Source organism: Papilio machaon, chromosome 1 (genome assembly GCF_912999745.1).
Source record: "Papilio machaon chromosome 1, ilPapMach1.1, whole genome shotgun sequence".
NCBI lineage: Eukaryota > Metazoa > Arthropoda > Insecta > Lepidoptera > Papilionidae > Papilio > Papilio machaon.
Genome location: NC_059986.1, coordinates 8,484,456 through 8,497,816, shown reverse-complemented (window position 1 = coordinate 8,497,816; position 13,361 = coordinate 8,484,456). Strand labels below are relative to the sequence as shown.

Below are 13,361 nucleotides of genomic sequence, written 5' to 3'. Positions count from 1 at the left end.
GCTGCCGCTTCACCTGGCCCTATCCTAACGCCGTTACTCCAGTCAATTATTAAAATTGGTAATGTAATTTAATGATATAGGTCGTATAGATTATTATTTTAGGATTTATTCAAAAATCATGTGCAACTTTATTCTAAATTTTTTAATGTGTAATTGATACTTTAAAATTTGACATATAAAAATATCACCAATGTTTTATTTAGTACTTGTTATGTGGCCAAGGTGACATTGTGCCTTATGGCAAACATTTGTATGAATTGGTAGAGAATGATAGTTGATTCTATGTCCTGATGAGATACATAATCCTTTTATGATTTTTAAAGTTCCCACGTCAATATTAAGGTACGTTTACACTAAATGTATGTAATTTTCAAACTTCTTTTACCTTTTAATGTTTCTATTATTTATTATTCTTAGTTTTACTTGTATGTGTTTGATTAATTTCAGGTTTAATATTTTCATGTTTGATGAAGATTGATAATGTATGAATATTAAATGAGATAATGAAGTTTGTGTATGGGAATAGTGCCCTATTTGGTGATCACTAAAACCAATCTTTAAGTGAAAATGTACCTTAAACCATAGACTAAATGTCACGGGAACAGAGTAAAGCAATAGGAGTATTGTTATCTATCTTTATGATGACAATTTGCTTTGTATTTTGTCTGTTCAATGTCCATTGTGTAAATATTGTAAATAATAAAATGCGAAAGAGAGAAATCACAGAAGATCGTTCACGTAATAGTTACTATTATTTTTAATGATAGATTGTGGCTTGTGAGATTTGAGATGTGGACGCCAATGCGCTCTGTGAACGAAGAAAATCGTCGGAACAAATAAAATGTTATTTCTTTTAATATGTTCTCGTTTTATTTTCAAACTAATTTCAAATTAAAATTAAAATAGTTATTATTTATTGTTGGTGATTTAAATGTCAAGGAATTTTTTACAAGTTTGCGTATATTCCTTCATTTTGGTGCACTGAGAGTCCTGCTTCCATGATGAACACTCCTGGAAAATTATAAGTTTTTTACCTTACCAACATTTAAATAAATGTAATTAACAAATGAACGTATCTCAATTTGTACAACATTTTTTTACATTTGACTTAGAATTCTTTATATATAAAAAAAACGAAAACAGTATATGTAATTCAGATCCCTAATGGTACGCCAGAATCGATCAATCGTTCATAATGGAACATGTTCGCTGCTAAAAAGTTATAGAGCCCTGTTTAAGAATTTATTGGACTTAAAAACCTTTATAACCAATAGTGTAATAAGATGTACTTACGAAAATTATATTAATATAAACGCATAAGTAGAAGTTTAGAGGTTCACAGACGTCGTCACTGACGCTAGAGTCGGCAAGTAACTCCATGAATTTCCCACCCGAACAGTTGCGTCTCACTTTCTTTATACTTGCTTTCTCACTCGGATTCTCTTTCTCCCATTGATTTAATAACTCTTTCACCTTTTCGTCGTTAATCTTATCGTCGTCTAGCAATCCATTCTCATCTGCGAGACATTTAAAGTAATCACACTGAAAAAAATCAACAAAAAATAAAAAAAATTGCCAATCATTATAATTTTTTTTTTTATGACTTGTCTGAGGGAAGTTAATATACGATGTGTTTTAAGTAGTCGATACTTATTATCCTATCATTTAGTCTGCTGAATGTAATTTGCTGATCGCCCAACGACGCAACGCTTTCTAATGTTGTGCAGTAACTTTAAAAAATGTTGTATACGTACCGTCATGTCCCCGTCTTCTTTGCATCTTGTGGACTCGCCACTGTCGACCCACATTGAGACCTCGCAGCATTTTCTGTCATCGATCTGGAAGTTACTTTTAACTTTGGTATGCTGGTTAATTTAATGAACATGTGTGCATTATAGCTATCATAAATAACATTAAAAATGACAAATATTTGGCTTAAATATGCAATATAATCAGTAAGGACTGGAATACCACGATCATAGGTGGGCACAGTTAATCAAAAAGTTAACTTCGTTAATCGTTAATTCGTTAAATAAAAATTTAACTTCGTTAATCGTTAAAGCGTTTAATTTACGAAAATTTAACGCAAGTTAAAGTTAACAGTTAAAGTTAATTTTTGTTTATATTACGAGTATAAGGCGCACGCGGGAAATGGCCATACGAATAATCTCCGAATCGTATGGACCGATTTTGTCGAAACTTTCAATAGAACTTAGGCTATTTTTTTACTGCGCTTACGAAATCTCGGGCGATCGCTAATCCTATCTATAGTTTAGTTATATAATATACTAAAATAAAATTTAGACAATAGGAGCGATGTACTAATGCCTGTACCATAATAATGACATAGCATGCACTAGTTACACACACTTATATACTACACTGACAATGATGGACAATTGACTTTTTCAGTCAATTTTTTTATCGACAATCCGACGTCACGGAATTAGAGAGCTAACTAAATTTGGACAACACAAATTTTCTATTAAACAGTAAGACATGTGATAATATTAAAAAAAAAAAAACAATCAAAACTTTTGTGCAGTATTTACATTTATCTGTTACTATTTGCACCCGGATATTCATTTGCTCATACTCCAACAACTGAACATTTAATTTTATGTATAATTTGGTAATATATTTTTTTTAATTTAGCTAAGGACCCACGAACAGACTTATCATTTTTTACGTACTTTTTATTTATTAATATAGATTTATTAATAAAACTTCTAACATCAGAGGAAACTTATATATATATAACATTGATAAATAAACTATATAACCAATCCAGTGATACATCTCAACGCATTAAACTATACATCTGAGATGCCTTCGATAACTTCTATCATCTAATGATTTATCGTCCGATCTATTGTTATATGTTAAAACAAGTTAAATTACTCTCAGTGTATAGAGCATAAGTTACACGACATAACGAAAACAACCGATCGCGGGTGATGTCTTCTCTCTTTCTTATCACCTATAAAATCGTTATAGTTAATTAGTAAGAATATGTTTTGAATTATTTTCAACGACATTCGATTAATTTTAAAATAAACTTTCGATATACGTAAAAAAATCCATGTCTTTTTGTAAAGGTCACTTGTGGCGACATTTCATATATTAAATTTAGTATAACACAGTTTAACATTATTTCACTAAAATAATTATTTTATCTTTTTCCTCATTCTTTCTCGTTTTGTCGTATACTTTTTTTGTAAACAAACAAATTATCTTCGCTATTGTCTTTGCGCAGCGCACGTGCATCCCCGACCATTAGAAGGGTTGGGGCCATAAATCCATCGAGTTCGTTATCGCATTCTCTATGCGGCTGTCCATTTGATCCTTTGTTCATATTTTTGTTGTTGTTAAAATTATTTTTCGTTGACTATGAAGAAGCCCCAAAAAAACAAACGACGGTAATAAACACCTAAATCCCTTTTGTTTTTGAGGAACGTTTATTGCGTGCACATTTCGTCTTTCGAATTTTTAAATTTTATTTTTCATTGTTTGTTTCTTATCTACGCAATGACAAAAAAAATCCTATTTGTACGCTTTTTCAAATGAACCATAAACTATTTTTTTAAATATTTTTTGTTGTCTTTAAACTCCAAAATTAAAATAAACATTTTGTCTGCAACAAAGTTTAGTTGTATTTTAGGTACGACGTTGAAGAGTAATGCACTTTCGATTATTTTGATTGCTATTCAACGCAGAGTTTATCTTTTTTAATAGATTTTGCGTCTCACGTATAACAATTATTGTATTAAGAGTAAAGTGTTTTCGAACCTTATGTTGATTTTATAACAAAGTCTTGTTCTAAAAAAGTGATGTTAAATAAATGAAAACCAGTTTTAATGTGAATAAAATGTAATAAAGACTTTTCGAGACATTTGTGTAAATATGAAATAATTAATAAACTTTGAAGGTGTCTAGCGCCTAAACTTCGCAATATTTGATAGAAGTAAGTTTGTTTAAATCGTCACTATTTTCTAACAAGGATTCTGTGGTACTCTTTTGATCACGTCTATCCCGGCCGCTCGGTGTATTGTATTTGTATAACATGCATCACACTCGCTCGTTCTCGCTCTCTCACGTTCTCGTTCACCATTCGACTCGCCGACGGTCGCCGAACATAGCCGAACTTACGAATGTAGCCTGATGCATAATTTAAACAAAATGACAACACGTCAATAAGTGTCTATTGTAATAATTAACGGACTAAATTAACGGAAGTAGAATTTAACGGAAGTTAACAAGAGCGTTAACACTTTTTGAATTTAGCTTAAAAGTTAATCCGTTAAGGAAAATGTTAACTTCGTTAATTAACGATTAACGGATTAACGAGTTAATGCCCACCTTTGACCACGATTGTTATATAGTATTAGCTGTCACCCGTGACTCCGTCCGCGCTGTATTAAAAAAAACTTAATAAGTAGCCTATGTGTCCTTCCAGACTATGTTCTACACTTCATCTATGGCGAATTTCATCAAGATCCGTTAAGCCGTTCTGGAGATATGTACCTTGAAACAAACATCCATCCATCTAAACTTTCTCATTTATAATAGTAGAAAGTTTATATTTAAATAAAATAAATCATTGGAAGTAATTTTTATATACTTCTATAAATTTGTCTATGGTGAACCCTAAGTATAACCATAATCCATTCTATAGTCGTATGGCCGATTTGGAACCCATGACCAACGCTATTGGTGCTTCAAATTGTTATTTGTAGTTTTTTTTAATCTCGCCGAACAATCAACGATTTCCCACTAGATTCAATGTTTTGAGTACACACACCATAATGTTTTTGTGATCATTGTATTCAAATGTTAGCATACATTTTTTGAGCTAAATATACGGGACCGAAGTATTTATGGATATGACTTGTCAAGTTCCGCATTTTTTTTCTTCCAAACTTTCTTCTAATCTTACTAATATAAATGCGAATATTTTGATGGATGGATGTTTGTTTGAAGGTGTCTCCAGAAGCTCAACGGACCTTGATGAAATTTGGCACAAATGTAGAACATAGTGTGGAAGAACATATTGGATATTTATTAAGTTTTTCAATGCAACACGGACATAGTCACCGGCGACAGCTAGTAAACACGCGTTAACGTTCACGCGTGATTTCGATGACTTGAAAAATAGAGATTAATTTTTAAATTAAATAAATTTCAGTATTTCGTAATTTCTATTAAGCTGTTATTATGTATGTTACTCTTAATATATTATTATTCTTTACTTACAGTGCTGTTGAATACTGCTACACAGGCATCCTTCTGTTCCGTAGAATCGGCAAACACCTGGTATAGATTAAAACATAATTAATGAAAACATTTTAATAAGGATGACAAATTAAAAATAAGTAATTTATAATTTACTTTTTTAATTAATGTTTTCTAACATGCAACTACTGTCAATTTTCTAATCTTACTAATGTTTGGAAGTATGGATGGATGGATGTTTGTAAAAAGGTATAATCTGAACAGCCGCATGGATCTCGTTGAAAAAATTGTCATAGATGTAGAACATGTCTTGAAGAACTCAGACATTTTTATATTCGCGCGGACGGAGTCGCTAGTCAATCATAAATGTAGGAAACTAACTTTTGGCAAGTTGTTATTTAACTTGGAATGTACATAGGTATATATTAGTGTAATTATTTCAGGCGATTTCTTGCAGCTCAATTTAAAAAATGACAACTGATTGTGCTGACACTACACAAAAAAATACTAAAAAGTTAAAAATAAAAAAATAAAAACCTTTAGAAAAAGAAGATTTTGTTGTTATTAACTGAAAGAACTAAAAAAATAAAATTAATAATTTAAGCCTGATGTTAAAAATCTATGTGTTTTTGTCTCATACCCAATTTTTTAAATAAATAAAAGCAAAAAATATTTTCTTTTTAACTTTTGGTTCTTTTAATTAACAAAATCAAATTAAAAGCTGGTTCTTAAAAATATTGTTTATCTTTCTATTTTTAATGATTTAATTCGATTTAAAAAAATGAAGACATACCTTGCAGTTAGCAAATAACAAAATAAAAGCAATGGAGTAGTACACAGACGCCATCTTGCGAACTCGACTGTTATTCTTATGAACAGTGTCGCTCGTTGAATACATTTATATATGTTTGGTAGTTGCGTATAATTTCCTGTTCTATCCCACTAATGGTGCTATATTGTGAATGGCTTCACAAATTATCTCCATCATTAACCATGACCTTGAATCAGTGTTACGTGGAAAATGTTGAAAATTATGTGATGTTTTGTGATGTACGAGTACCTATCTAATAATGACATTTCTTTTTGATATAGAATAATAAAATAAAAATAAGTATATTATATGTAGTATTGTTATAATTATTTTTTACTCCAAAGGAAACGCGATTTTTTTTAATATTATACGGTGGTAAACGAGTTAGCGCCAACCTGAATACGCCGAAAAAGTGTAGCGACTGCCGCCCATAGACATCCAAAATTGCAGATGCGTTGCCTCCCTTTAATCGACGTAGGAGACGTAAAGATGGGAAGGGAAAGCAGACTAAAATCAGGACTCCGGTGACGCACACTCATTAGAGGAAACTAAGAATTGCTTCCATTTGACAAGTCTTATGTGTGGTCGTGGTGTCTCCGGTTGAGCTTGGCCCATTTGTGCAACAGATGTAGTAGTTTTTAAGTTATTTCTTTCGATTTTTAGTAATTGTAGGCGTTAGTATTTTGTCGTACTTAGTTTATACATACATCTATTTTACAGTTTTTTCATTCTCTATGGTGTGCCTTTCTACCTCCTTGGCGACGACCACGATCTAAATAAATTTGTATAAAAACATGTTATGATAGGTTTTTAACATATAATATGTTTTATTTATATTTTCTTCGAAGGTGGAAACTTACGGAATTAGTTTTACAATATTTCTATTTAAGTAAACAAAATCAACAGTTATGAGGCCAGGGCGGCTAATTTATTAAAGTGATGATCAATGTTTATGTTAGGTTATATACCTATATAATCTTACTGAACGATTGTGTAATATTATATTTCAGGGATGGCGAATCTTTAGGTTTCAACTATAGAGAAATAGGAAATAGAAAAATCAATGTTTCTTAGCAGTCTGTTGCTGTCTCCAGAATTCTTCTCTATTCTCCAAAAATCTGATAGCTTCTTCCGCTTGTTTCATCACGACGTTGTTTTTCTTATCAGCAATCGCTAAATCGGGATTCTTGAGAAGGTTCTCCAAGTAGATTTTATCAGACATCAGCTGTCCTAACACAGGTCGCGATGACTTATGGCTGTTTTTTTTCGTTGGTTTTTTCACGTGTTTAACTGCTCCAATGGTATTTTCTATCGCCTCCTGAATATGATTAAAATGTATCATCGATGGAGATCTGCGTTTTAAAACTAAAAAAGTAAAAAAGTTGCCAAGGCAACTTTAACCACCACCACTTTTATCAAACAAAATTTTGTGTCAAAGCTATAGGTATACCTAGTCATGTAAATACATTTCGAAATATGTAATGATTGTAACACCTGAGCTTTCTGCACTCCGAGTCTGAAGTCGCTCAGGTCAGGTCTGGTGCTCAGTCCACGATGGTAATGGACCAGACTGAGCTCGAACTCGCCGCAATAGTAGAGGGCCTCCGCCTTCTGCAGCAACGCGCGCGCGTGTTGCGGGTCCAGCCGGAGCGCAGCCTCTGCGTCCGATAGCGCCAGTTGCGGCTCCCCTAGTAGCAGGTAGCACTTGTTGCGCGCCACGTACGCCGCCTTTTCATCTGGAGCCAGCTCTATCGCCTGGAATAGATAGTGTTTTGTTAAAAGCGGTGGTTTTCAGGTAGGTGTATGTACTCCTTCGAAAGATGGGTTAGCAAGAGCTACCTTCTGAGTTGTGCCTCAACTCCTTGCCTTGTATTTGTACTGATGGGCTAAACACCGGTCTCTATCGCCTTTTTCATTTGGTGAGATTTGTAGACTATTACTACTACTTACTAAAAGTTTTAATCCAGAAATACGTAATAACAATGCAGTTCGCAAATGTACGCATTGCTTTGATAAAAATAGGCAAAACTACTTCCGTGTGCTTTTAAGCTTTCGACTCGGTTTTATTTTGATATAACAAAAGAAGTCACGGATTACTTAACACAAGACATTTTTATCCCAACTGTTCGTAATTTGTTTGTTCAAGCGTATATTGAGTAGTTGCCAACCTTGGAGACTATCATCTTAGACTATGTTTGTATTTATAAAGTAGATCTGACAAAAAATTGAAAGCTCGTTTGCAGGTTCTCAAAAAAATTAGACCAATATTTGATCTATTATTATTTGATAGACACGTGTATCGTAAAGCAGACGTACAGTTACTAGGCAACAAACACCCACCCACTTATTAATAGATATGGTAACATAATATTATGCATCACGTATTCCGATAACGTGATAATAATCAATGTGTAAGATTTTATAGCTATTAAAAGTTCGACTTTGATTTAGCCAACAACCTCACATAAACTAATAAATCAGGGAAGCTGTGAAAAATACCTTATCAACGAACGATAAAGCGGTGCGGTAGCGTTCTCTTGTCATCTCAGCGCGAGCGAGTGCAAGCAACGTGCCAGCGTCGGTCTCAGCCGGTAGCTGCAGCGCGCTGCTGCGCTCCGCCTGGTCCTTCATGTTGAGCGACAGCTTGATGTCCTTATAGCCCATGACCACGGCCGCCGCGCGGTCCTTGTCCGTGTACAGCTCTTCCTCCCGACGCCGTCGCTCACGCTTCACCTTTCGCCTGTAGTTCCTCTTCTTAGGCTCCACAGACTCCTTCCTCTCCTTCGTCGTCTGCTTATCTTCCTCCCCAGACTCGCTTTTCTCAGCCGATGCCGGCGCTCGCTTGCTGATCGAAGCTTTAGGTGCAGGTATCTCCTCTTCATCGTCCCCAATACCAACTCTGACGAAACTTTGTAGAAATTCAGCGTCTTTCGTTGGCCCGAGAATAGAACGGATTTGAGCTTTTGCGGTATCCTCGTTCTCCATTTTGGTACCGAATAGTCCTTACGTAAAGGTGTCGTGAATGACACCCCGACAGTATCGACGCCCTGGCTGTCGTCGTCATAGCGACAGTAAGTGTTTTCGCACACTCTCTGCACACGCTTTTAGTGTCACAAGTATTGTCGAAAAGGAAGTACGTGTTTGAAGAAAGGAAAATTCTTCAATATTTTAATTATTATTCAAAGTATTACAAATTGTGTGGCAGACTATAGAAAGTTATTAACTATATTCTTTTTAGCATCTTAAAACTTGTTCTTGTACTTGACAAGTAAAAAACTTGTCAGTCTTATGGCAGCTCTTAAGCCTGCTACACACCTCTAGTTTTATATGCACAGTTGAACTGAGTACTGTACAGTTTTTTTCATACACATGTACGATTTAACTGAACAGTTCGATTTTAAAAACGCTTAGGAGACCAAATACAAATCGTTCCTTAGCTTACAACACCGCTCAAGTTGAAAATATAACAACAATATAACAAGGTTTTCATATTTTAATGCCATTAGACAGAGCTGTTCACGCGTCTAACCATTAGTCACATGATATTTGAAAGGTAAAGAAATATAGTAAAAAAAGTTAAAATAGAGTAAATCGACAAACACTAAAGAAATAATTATTTTTTAACCGCTAAATAGCGTATTTATTAAGGAATTCCTTAAAAATATCCACCGATTTTTTACATGGACAGTTAGTTCCATTTTTAAAAATAATTAAGAAATATTACAATCGTTTAGTATAACTTTAGAAATGGATATTGTATTGATCTTACCTTGGCAAGGGACGCCAGGGCTCGTTCATAGTTGCCGTTCTTGGAGTGTCCGGCCGCTTCATCTCTGTGCTTTTTGGCTTCTACCGGGTTGCTGGTTTGCTGCTCCGGCTCCTTGCCACGACCCATTATCACCTACATCATTGGTTTTATATAATGCTATTAAGCATAAATCTACAGATATCAACAGGTTTGTCTAGTTTAATTCGGACTAAAAGCACATAACTATAGAGACGGACAATTTTAGATGCTAAATTTTCATGTGGAAGGTTAGTTGTGTTTTTTAAAAATGGAAATTTCTTTATTTAATGCTCGCTAATATTACAATAAAAATTATTCTACCAATAAATATTATAGTACTTAGATAAAAAAACAGTATTCATTTTATAATTAAAAAATCTAATCAAACAAAAAAAATTCTATTATTCAACAGTCGAAAAAAGATTTCTAAAGTATTTATTTTGTAACATTACAGTCATACGCGTTGTTGCAAATAACCTAATATTTACTAATTCCGTCAACTCCTTGCTTCTCTAACTAAGCAATAAATATTTCTACCTTTGCTAAGGCTTTAGCTTATGATCTGATAATTTTAACCACCATACGACCGGCTTCCGTGATTGTACACAATTTATACTAACCTATCTATAATCTCTGCTTTTGGTATGAAATAAGATAGTCTCTGATACTACGACATTAATAAATGGGAGGTTATCGAGATATCTATGAAGTGTATTTTTATTTGCCAAGTTCTTTAGTCATTTCTCTAGCGTCTTTAGGTACTTTTGTTTTTGTGCGACTCGACTTTTAAATCTTAATGCGACCAATTTAAAACGTACTATTGATAATGTCTAAAAAGACTCCAATTGCTGTCTTTTCAATGTTGTTAAACTTTTTGTGAATCTCCTGTTTTGTTCTGTTACGTTGCTTCTCAGAATCGCAGTTGTCGCTTTAGGAAAAATCAAACAGTTGACTCATCTTTACCACATCTCAAATAATGTAATTACATCAAACAACATTAATTAAGACGAACGTACATAGTTATGTATCAGTACTACAAGTTTCGACTGAAATTACACTTATATCGAGACACATTACTGTCTCGGTTTTACAGTAGGTTCTCGAGTAATAACAGATCTGTCAATAAAAATGTGGTAAAAATCGAAGCCAACATATAAATTATACGGTTAGCACCTAGCTTAGGGGTCCAATTTCATCAGTCTTAAGACAACTCGGTCGTTATACTGCATGCGGTGAGTCCGAATCCGAATTCTGCCTAATGGCTAATGAAATGCAAGCATCTCATTGACGTCAAGGGACTCATTTGTCGAGTATAATACACGACAAGAAAAAGTAAAGACGCCCAACGAATGCAGATCCTAACTACTAAAGAAAACGGTTCTCGCATGCGAGCGCCATGGCATGCGTGTACAGGAAATCTCTCGCACCAGGCATGCGGGCGCAGACGACTAATGAAACAGGGCCTTAGTATGAAGTACTTTCGGGTAACGAATCTTTAACAAATTAAACATGTATTCCGTCATATTATTCAGCACATGTAAATAAGATTTATATTTCATGGTCAAGGCAAAGTTTTAAAATATTTATTTTTTAAATTGCATGAAGTAATCATAAGCAATATAAACAAAGTACGTAAACAAACGTAACGACAGAGAGTTAAGTAGTCCTATATAATATAAATTAGCGTAGTTACGTTGTTTCCAAGTTTAATAATCAATTTAGTTACTGCGTCCCGGGGCCGAACGACATCGGTACCATATTTTAAGGTTGCTATTTTTATTGTTAATCTTGCTAATTTCATTCACAATTGTAATTTTGAATTACTTATGGTCAAATAATACAAAGTATTAACAACAGTTATGCAGAAGGTTGGATATAGGTATGGTTAAATTGAAAAAAATATTTTCCTTTACCTGTATCCTTTTCTGTTTTGACTCCACTCAATTTGCATCCTCGTAAGAAAGTGGGAAATGGAACGAACAAGCATTTGGCTTATCTATCTATCTTAATGCAACTATCTAGTAAAAAATAAGCGTTTTCAAAACCAAGTGTAGATTTCGTTTTCTTATTATTTCGATTGTGCTTGTGGCAGCCCTAGTCGCAAGCAGATTATCATGAATATTATTCATGCAACCCTGTCGACTATTGAGAATCACGAAATGCTACACTTTTCATCATAATGCAGGAAAAAGTTTGTACAACAGAAAATTAGAAAGCAATCAATGAACGTTCCATCATTTCTTCTAATGAGTTAATTATTTTAAAATGAAACAAAACAAATGTTAAAATTATGAATTTAAACTATAAACTGTTTGTACTGTCTTTTAATAAAGTAAAATGAATTTACATTTTACGTGACTAATTACGAACAATCATAACAAAATAACTTCGTAAGAATCGATTCTTGTTACATATTTTATCAAACCACAAAATATAAATCATTAAACGTTTCTCAGTGGCAGAAACTCATTAAAACCTTTTGATTAATAGGTCAAATGAGGTAAGATTACAAGTTTGATATATCCAATTACAAAAGCTGTTAAATCCGGCGTAGTTTTCTGAGCGCGCCTAAATCGCTGTCATCGCGCTGTCAACCAGCTATTTCGTGTTCGTCACGAACGCGCCAAAATGAACAATGAATAATGGCCGACTGGAAAAATTAAAAGCAAACGCTCACCGAAGTAATTTTAAATAACTATCAGTTTTCTATAGGTGAAAGAATAACTTTTATGTAATTTATTGATAATCTGCATTTACCTGAGATTAAAAAATTACGCGGATTAAAAGTTTGAAATTTATTAAAGTTAACTTCAACCACACCGTTATCTTTATGCCGATATACGAAAATAGATAATTTTCATAACTGATTTATGAGGGCTGCAGAAATTTTTTTTTCATTGGCTTTAGCATAGAATGCCGACATGCGATCAACTCTAATGTAATTTAATTTATCAATGCGATTTGAATGACGTCTCTGAATGTATCATTTGGTAAGGAGATCACGCGAGGTCGATTCGTATACTGAGTTATGGCCACATAACTACCAAATAACTAAAAAAAAAACAATGACGCTTAATATATTAAAATATGTCTTTTTCTAAAAGTACAGATAAGACCTTCCCGTGATATTGTATTTTTGTAACATTAATTGTCGCACATTTTTTTTTTTTTATATGAGAAGGGGGCAAACGAGCGGCGCGAACACCGAAGTGATCATCGACGCCCATGGACATCCGCAACACTAGGAGAATTGCAGATGCGTTGCCGGCCATTAAGAAAGATATACGCTCGCTTCTTGAAGGTCTCTAAGTCGTAGTGGTTTGGAAATACCGCCGAGGACAGACCATTCCACAACACAGCCGTGCGCGGCAAGAAATTTCGCGAGAACCGCACTGTTGTGGAATGCCAGCCGTCCAGATGGTATGGATGGTACCTGGCGGTCTGTCCAGTACCATTTCAATGTTACTAATATTATAAATGTAAATGTTTGGATGGATGGCTGGATGGGTGTTTGTTTGAAGGTATCTTCGG

General features: G+C 34.0%; 2 protein-coding genes across 2 annotated transcripts; both read right to left on the bottom strand.

The window, feature by feature from the left end:
• Window positions 1-141: 141 nt before the first annotated feature.
• On the bottom strand, window positions 142-6,122 carry LOC106718831. The gene is made up of 5 exons (XM_045678920.1): window positions 6,026-6,122; window positions 5,254-5,310; window positions 1,755-1,838; window positions 1,294-1,542; window positions 142-1,011 (listed from the first exon to the last, which is right to left on the bottom strand). The coding sequence occupies exons 1-5, from the start codon at window positions 6,077-6,079 to the stop codon at window positions 928-930; spliced, it is 528 nt and encodes a 175-aa protein (XP_045534876.1). The 5' UTR covers window positions 6,080-6,122; the 3' UTR covers window positions 142-927.
• A 947-nt stretch (window positions 6,123-7,069) lies between these two features.
• LOC106718807 (outer dynein arm-docking complex subunit 4) lies at window positions 7,070-9,028 on the bottom strand. The gene is made up of 3 exons (XM_014512993.2): window positions 8,543-9,028; window positions 7,538-7,798; window positions 7,070-7,361 (listed from the first exon to the last, which is right to left on the bottom strand). Exons 1-3 carry the CDS (start codon window positions 9,026-9,028, stop codon window positions 7,104-7,106), a joined length of 1,005 nt encoding a protein of 334 aa, XP_014368479.2. The 3' UTR covers window positions 7,070-7,103.
• Between the last annotated feature and the right edge of the window lie 4,333 nt (window positions 9,029-13,361).

Coding starts and splice junctions, on each gene's coding strand:
- LOC106718831 (XM_045678920.1), bottom strand. CDS start 6,079: ATGGCGTCTGTGTACTACTCCATTGCTTTTATTTTGTTATTTGCTAAC. Junction 1,543..1,754: donor AAGAAGACGGGGACATGACG/GTACGTATACAA, acceptor GATTTTTTTCAG/TGTGATTACTTTAAATGTCT. Junction 1,012..1,293: donor TTTATATTAATATAATTTTC/GTAAGTACATCT, acceptor ATAATTTTCCAG/GAGTGTTCATCATGGAAGCA.
- LOC106718807 (XM_014512993.2), bottom strand. CDS start 9,028: ATGGAGAACGAGGATACCGCAAAAGCTCAAATCCGTTCTATTCTCGGG. Junction 7,799..8,542: donor CTTTATCGTTCGTTGATAAG/GTATTTTTCACA, acceptor TATCTATTCCAG/GCGATAGAGCTGGCTCCAGA. Junction 7,362..7,537: donor TCGGAGTGCAGAAAGCTCAG/GTGTTACAATCA, acceptor AATCATATTCAG/GAGGCGATAGAAAATACCAT.